Here is a 7,992-nt window from a genome sequence, read left to right on the forward strand (position 1 = left end):
ATAGAATTTTCTATAACTTTCCCTTAGCCCAACCATGTCATCCTTAAGTATTTTCTCAAACAAATATACTCCATGGTCTCTCTAGGGGAATCCAGACAAAGGATTATTTTACCTCTGTCTTTGGGCTGATTTATTGTCATCTATAATATTTAGAGATATCACATTGGTATGTTCACAGAGGGCAAAAAAAGACATTTAAGATGGATAAGCTTCCTTAGAAAAATCAGTTTTATTTCTTACTTGGATTTTTTTTTTTAATTGGGGAATTGGGGGGATGGGAAAAAAGCTGAGGAATTGGGGGAAGGGGCACAGACAAGTTGCTGTCATTTTGTTCTTCAGTCTAGTTGTGGAGGACGTTGCTTCACTGGCCCAAGTTGGCACCATCATTGTGCTCTTCCCAGGCAAGGCACATCAGTTGCCGGCTTCTGGACGGCCGCTCACTGCGGCTGCTGGCCGCTCACGCTGGCTGCTGGCTACACATCATAGCCCATGGCAACCCACTGCTACAGGGGCTGCAGCCTATGCCGTTGTCGGTGACTCATGGCAGCCCAGCTCCAGGTTGAACTGCTGTTCAGCATCTTAGCTGCGGAGGGCAGTGTCACTGGCCCTCATATGTGGGATCCGAACCCGGGGCCCTCTGGCGTCCCAAGCCAGTTCTTAACCATCGCGCCACTCAGCCGGCCCTGGAATTTTTTTTTTTAACTTTATTGAGGAACAGTGTGTTTTTCCCAGAACCATCAGATCCAAGTCAAGTTGTTGTCCTTCAATCTTAGTTGTGGAGGGCGCAGCTCAGCTCCAAGTACAGTCACCATTTTCAATCTAGTTGGGGGAGGGGGGGTGCAGCCCATATGGGAGTTGAACCGGCAACCTTGTTGTTAAGAGCATCCACTCTAACCAACTGAGCCATATGGTTGCTCATCGGCAGCTCAGCTGCAGGTCAGCTCAAGTTGTTGTCTTCAATCTACTTGCAGAAAGAGCAGCTCACCGGCCCATGTGGGAATCGAATTGGCAACCCTGTTGATCAGAGCTCACACTCTAACTGACTGAGCCACCCGGCTGCCCTGGATTTTTTTTTTTTTTTAATTCATAACTTTCAGTAAAAGGTGAAGAAATCTTTGAACTGGTTCACCAGGTTTAACAAAACTAATGCTTTTTTAAATGAGATCAATAAAAGAAGTCCCCAGCACATGCAGTACAGAAAAATGTACTGAAATGGGAATTAGGACACCAGCGTTTCAGATTTAGATCTAGCCTTGTAACTACATGCCTTGAACAAAGCATAATATGTCTTTGGGCCTCAATCCAATCAGCTATAAAATTAGGTGGTGATCTCTTACACTTTCAAAATTCTAAAGTTCTTCTATGGCCATAATTCTAAAATCAAACTTCTAGGAAAGCAGAGAGGGAAATTTCAAAAATGCATTTAGGGGCAGCTGGATGGCTCAGTTGGTTAGAGCACGTGCTCTTAACAACAAGGTTGCTAGTTCCATTCCCACATGGGATGGTGGGCTGCGTCCCCCACAAGTAGATTGAAAATGTTGACTGGACTTGGAGCTGAGCTGTGCCCTCTACAACTATATTGAAGACAACTATTTGGAGCTGATGGGTCCTGAAAAAACACACTGTTTCCTAATAGTTTTCTTTTTTTAAAAAGTCATTAAAAAAAGTACATTTATAAGGAAAGGAATTAAATCTTGCTATTTGGTCAGTTTTCATCCTCTCCTGCTGAATAGCAGGGTTTCATATGAGGCAGTTTATTTAGAATACAGGCACAAATTTGATGGGAGTTTATTTGGTTCCATTCTACCTGTTGTTACTTTCAGCTGAGGGTCATACACCAGTGCATACAAGAATATCTATGAGTATGGTGAAGTCTCATCCTATCAAATTCGTAGGTGAACTTGGGTACCTAGCTGGACAAGAGAAAATGTATCTGAGTTATAACAATTCTGGCACTGTTTCCCAAAGTGTGTTCTTTAGAAATGTTAGTTCTGCAGGATGTATTTTGGTGTTTTATGGTCAAATTTGCGAAATACTGAGTTCAAACAAAGTTTAGAAGGCTTTTTCATTGGATGACTTCTCAGAACCTTTATGTAGTAAGGTATAAGCTTTCAGAAGGTGATAGAGTATATAGCATTTCACATACTTATTTGACCATAGAATCTCTTTTTTAAAAATTTCTTGGAATCTATAGATTAAAGCCTAAGGAGATAATGCTCTGAGGAAGAGGGGATCCAGGCATGTTTAATTCAACAATTACTGGTTGTGCACCCATGATCAAGGCTCTGCAGCAGAAATTGGGGAGGGGAGACAGAGGCACAGAGGGAATGAACGAACGTGCCTTCCTGCCGTACAATGAACTACGATGCAGTATGATCAAGGCATGATGGGAAGCACTGGGAAACGATGGTGGGAGGAAATAGTAGAGCCATGTATTATTACAGGATAAGTAGCTGCTGAAAGGGGGGATGGGATGAAAATGGGAAACTCTCCAAATCTCCCCTCAAGACAGGAATGGATAAACAAACTGTGGCTCATTCACTTGTAAAATACTACTCAGCAATCAAGAGGAACAAACTACTGATATACATGAACACTTGTATGAATCCCAAATGCATTATGTGAAATGAAACAAGCCAAGACTCAAAAGCTATGGGAATCCATGCATATGACGTTCCGAAAAAAAAAAAAAACTATAGGAAGAGAACATCTACCAGTGGTTGCCAGAGACTGTAAGTGGGGGAAAGGGTTGACTATGAAAGGGCATGAGAAAATGTGTGTGTGACAGAATCATTCTATACCTTTACTGAGGTGGTGGTTACACAACTATATGCATTTGTCAAAATCTGTAGAACAGTACACTAAAAAGGGTGAATCTTACTGTATTTATATTATACCTTAATTTTAAAAAATGAAAAAAAAGTGGTGAGATGGATGCAGTCATTCCAGGGATAAAAATGCACAATGTATAAGGGAAATGGAAGGTGTATGAGGGCATGGTGAAATATGAAACTCCAATGTTATATTTTGACTACATTGGGACAACACAGGAAATCATCTGGTAGCCGGTGGGAACACATGATGATTTCTGAGCAGTGAAGTGGCAGGGTAAGATTTGCACCTCGAAAACCTAGCCTGACAGCAGATGGAGGATGCATTTGTGAAGGAGGGATGACAGGGAGACCGCTCGGAGTCTCGGGCAATACGGAAGAACTCTGCCTAGAGCAGAGAGAGCACACATGAAGAACCAAGATGAGAGATTTCAGAGCAGAACAGAGGACTACGTGACCAACTGGATATTGGGGGTGGTGGTGGTGGTGACAAAAAAAGGAGGAGAATTTAAAGACAATTCTGAAGTTTTTAGCTTGGCTGACTTAATATACAGTGATGCCAAGTAACAGAAGAAAAGGAAAATTGGGGGAGGGATAGGTTTTGGATGAGGATAAAACAATAAGTAGGTTTAGACGTGTTTTGCTTGAAATGCCTGTGGTAGATTGTATCCCTGGTGCCAACTATCCCTGTGCCCCTCCCTGGGGGAGGATTATACTTCCCATCCCATTAACTCGGGAGTGGCCAAGTCACTTGCTTTGGCAGATAAAATGTAGCCTGAAATGTGTTACTTTTGGGCAGGAGCTTTAAGAGCCAGCATTTGGCTAGTCTGTATCTTTTTCCCCCTCGGCTACAATGGCTGGCAATGTTCCAGATAGATGCTTCTCTGTCAGCCTAGGTTCTAAAAGGAGGATGCAGGGTCACAGCTGCTGCAAAGTTACAATGTGAATAAGAAATAAATCTTTGTGAGCTAAGACTTTGGAGATTTTTTGTTACCACAGAACAGCCTAGCCTATCTTGACTGATACAAATGCCTACAGAGCATCTAAGAAAATGTGTCTGGTAGATGATTGGAAGTATAGGTCCAGAGCTATACAGAAAAGTCTGGGGCTGGAAATACAGACTGAGGAATCTGTAAGCAAATAAGTGAATCCAGGGAAGTGGGTGCGACTAAAGAGAGTTGAAATTCAGGAGAGAAGAGGGCCAAGTATGAAATGCCAGGAACATCAGTGTTTAACAGACAGAGGAGGAAGAGGTGTCAAAGAAAGCCTGACTACAGAGGTGGGTAGTGAACCTGGCCTCTCACATTGCTAAGGTCAAAGAAGGCCATCATTCTCAGGGCTGCAAAGAGGTCGGTCAGTGTGGGAACCGGACAAGATACCGCTGGATTTGAAATGAGCAAGTCATTAAGGGAGCAACTTTAGTGGAGTCGTTGAAATCAAAGTCAGGCTGCAGAGAATTGAAGTATGATATGAGAAGGCACAGAGAGACAGTCCAGTCATTTTCTTCCTAAAGGTTTAGTCATGAAAGGAAGGAAAGATAAGGTAGCAGGTAGACTGAGGGAGAAGCAGAAGGAAGGGAAGTTTATTTGAGGGACTGAGGCAGTCTTTAGAGGGAGAGGTGAAGGAGGCAATAGAATAGGAAAGGCTGAAATTTTAGAAAATCATGGGTAATTAATGAAATGAGGCAGAAAAGATTAGGAACAAAAGCAGAGGTGGAGAAATAGAAAGCATAGGTGGAGAGATTAGCCTCTGAAATGTGAGGAAGGAGATAAGAAAACAAGATTTAACTAAATTTGAAAGTAGAGGAAGGGAAGCCAAGATTTTGTTTTCTGGGCAAAATAGAAGGTTGTTCTACTGTTGGCCATGCAAATTATTGGCAATGAAGGCATCATGGATAGGGTTGGGGAGTTAAGAAGAGTATAAAGGTTTAGAACAGATGCTATGGAGAATAAAATAAATTTTAAAAATTGCAGCCTCAAAGACCTGGTTGAGATTTGCTATCATGGATTTGAGATACGGTTCATTATTAACCAATGGCTTTTTTCCTCAGCAATCTCTACTGGCCTAAGAGTAGAAGCAATGCAAATGGGCAAGTAGACTGGTTCAGAGTTGGAGATTGGCAAGAGGCATGTTTAGAGAGCTGAGGATGCTGGTAAGTGTCAGGGGTGTAAAGCAGACCAAAGACAGAAACTGTCAATCTTGAAAGGTTAGGAGTGACACTGGATGGCAAAGAACAAAACTATGAGGTAGTTTAGGGTTTTAGCAAGATAATCCAGGTCCTAAAGCTACATAGCAGCAAGTTGACAGAGGGATGGAAAGATGACAACGTAGTTAAGGAGGGGGTGGCAGGAAGTTTTGTGCCCAGAGCCCCGCAAGAGTTCAGAGAATTTGTATTAGCAGAGTCTAAGAAGTACTACTGAGTCAGGGTTTGGGCAATTTAGAAAAGAGTACTTTGAATCTGATCTGATTGGTGGACCTGGGGCCTAAGGAGGAAACCTTAGTTCTCCAGTGATTCAGAAAACAAAAAGAAACAGCTCAGCCTTGGATGAGAGACAAAAACTAAGGGCGTACTAGAAAATGATGGGAGTAACCCACAAGATTACATGATTAGGCAACAGAGAGAACTGGTCTCCCTGGAGATGGATCAGGGAGGACCTGGAAAAGATGAAGTAATGTCATCAAAAATATCACAGAAGCAAAATCATCCAATGTCATGTATTTACCTAGTTTACACATAAATATCAGATTATAAATAGAGTACACAAAGTGCCTTTTATCAAGTGCTGGGGATTTTATCCCAAATTAACATTAAACATTAAATAAACATTCATTTACTAATTTAATCCTTACAACTACTCTGTGAGGTAAGTATTATTCTTAATACATTCCATCGCTGAGGACATTACGGCTTAGGGAAGTTAGGGAATCTGCCCGTGATTAGTAAGTGTGACATCATAACTGCTCAAAGTTTGTACCCTAAGAATCCCCTGCACTGATATAAAATTATTTAGAAGGGAAATCCTTCTTTATAGCCTAGAACCGTGCCTCAGGCACTGGCAGCAAAAAGTAGCAAATGACGATGAAGTCCAAATAGATAAACCTGCCCTATGAAGGCTGCCAGTGAACGCTAGTGGCCCTGGCATGTTTCTGACCTCCCCTCTACCAACTCTAGAAACAAAATAAATATTCAGTCTTGAAACCTGTGTCATTCAGAATTGGTCATCTAAGATCAACTGCACTTAGTATATTTATTGCATTATTATTAGGCACTCTGCTTTTAGAAAAAAAAAATTGTATGTATGCCCACTTAGAAACACGTTTACTTGCACCGGATAATGAAGCTTATCCTATGTTTTCTTACCCTTTCTGTTTTATCTGCACAGAAGAGTCGTGTGTGATGTCTTTTCTGTACCACAATGTAGGTTATTCCTGGCCTGTAATCTTCTTCCAAGCTAATACATGCCTTTCGAATTGCTATTAGTTCTGGCCAAGCTACCTAGGAGTTAGAAATGGAATGACATTTAATTGAGAACTCACCTGGTATCTCTCAGACCTGATTTACCCAGAGTGGCAGATGGAAGCACACTCTGTCAGATACCCAGAAGCCCCAAAGGGCAACTACGGGATAATGAGAGTACCTGTTTCATCTGTCCCTCGGATACCCCTCCACGGTAATAGATGATCCGCGTGGGTTTGAAGCGTGTGGACTTGTAGAACTGGATCAGCAGCTCTCGAACCATGTTAGTAAGGTCCTGGATTACCTCCTGACTATAGAGGAGTTCCTGAGAGATCTCCTGGCGGGACGTCTGCACCCGAACGGTGGCACAGTACCGGCTGGGGTGTCCGTCCATACTGCCAACGACAGCAGCAATGGAAGGCTTCTTCCCGTCCCCTGCAGGGGGGTGGGTGACATCTGCTCCCAGGAAGATGACAGGCTGCTGGAACACCGATGGCCTGCTCAGACGTAAGGAGACACTGCCACTCAGATATACAGGTGAAAGTATGTGGGTTTAGCAAACTCACCAAATACAGTCACAGATTTAATCTTACAAGAGGGAATAAAGACTTGTGCCCCCTGGGAGAGAACTCTTAAGGTCCACTGAGTATCTGTACCACCCAGTCCAATGAATCTGAATTGACTGCAGAAATCAACATGATTCTTCTGCAATAGTAGGAAGGGAAGAATAAAAAAGAGGACCCAACCCAAATTTAACAAAATCTCTATAGGTAAAGAGAAAATTTCCCAGAACAGGCTTTCTTGGGATCTTGGAATTTCTTACAATAAATACAGAATTACAGAATGTACATGAAACTGGGATAGAAAAAAACCCCCAATTCTTTCTAAGATGTGAGACTTAGGAAAGAGAATCAAATCTATCTCCTTCCCTATTTTATTTTTATCCACATTAATTATCACTTACACCACATATTTTATTTATTTATTGTGTACACACACACACACACACACACACACACACACACAAGAATGTAAACTCCATAAGGACAGAAATTTTGTTTCATTCTGTCTTATTCGCTGCTGTATTCCTAGTGCCTAGAACACTGCCTAGCTCACAGTTGGCACTCAATAAATATTCGTTGAAAGAATGAATTAATTTATTTGGCCCTGATTTCTCTCAGGAATAAAGGAGAAAAATATCATGCAAGCCTCTTAGGTAAATTCTTAAAAGTAGGATTTAGGATTGAATATCGATTCTTAAAGTATAATGTAGGAGGCATTCCAAATCTGAAAATTTCATGTAATAGGTACTAAAGATGTAATAGGTACTAAAAAATAGGTATCTCCATGCGGGCAGAGGCTATGTTGTATTTCTCTATAAATATCATCGTATAACATAACATGGTCCTGGCAGAGAGCAGTATAACAGTGAATATATACACCTAACATACATATACATAACATAATAACAGCTTACATATACTGTGTAACAGCTACTGTGCTAAGTGCTTTATATGTATTAACTCGTTTAGTCCTCACAAAAATTCTATGAGGGTGGTACAGTCATTATCTCAATTTTCAGATCTAAAAAATGAGATTTACCCATTATAAAGTGGTAAAGCTGGAACCCAAACCCAGGAAGTCTGACACCAAAGTGTGCACTCTAAGCCACTGGGCTACAATGTCTCAAACGTCTGAGGTAAA

General features: G+C 41.6%; 1 protein-coding gene across 5 annotated transcripts in view; it reads right to left on the reverse strand.

The window, feature by feature from the left end:
• The window catches only part of LOC109391282 (protein argonaute-4), a 63,077-nt gene that overhangs the window by 6,728 nt on the left and 48,357 nt on the right, over window positions 1–7,992 (reverse strand). For 4 of the 5 annotated variants that reach the window (XM_019658729.1, XM_019658697.1, XM_019658712.1 and 1 more), the window contains 2 exons: window positions 6,470–6,785; window positions 6,193–6,327 (listed from right to left, as the gene is read on the reverse strand). In XM_019658729.1, coding sequence (XP_019514274.1) covers window positions 6,193–6,327; window positions 6,470–6,785 — 451 coding nt within the window. The remainder of the gene's footprint in view (window positions 1–6,192; window positions 6,328–6,469; window positions 6,786–7,992) is intronic. The other variant, XM_019658704.1, reaches the window with a different exon arrangement.

Source organism: Hipposideros armiger, unplaced genomic scaffold, assembly GCF_001890085.2.
Source record: "Hipposideros armiger isolate ML-2016 unplaced genomic scaffold, ASM189008v1 scaffold_10, whole genome shotgun sequence".
Lineage (NCBI taxonomy): Eukaryota > Metazoa > Chordata > Mammalia > Chiroptera > Hipposideridae > Hipposideros > Hipposideros armiger.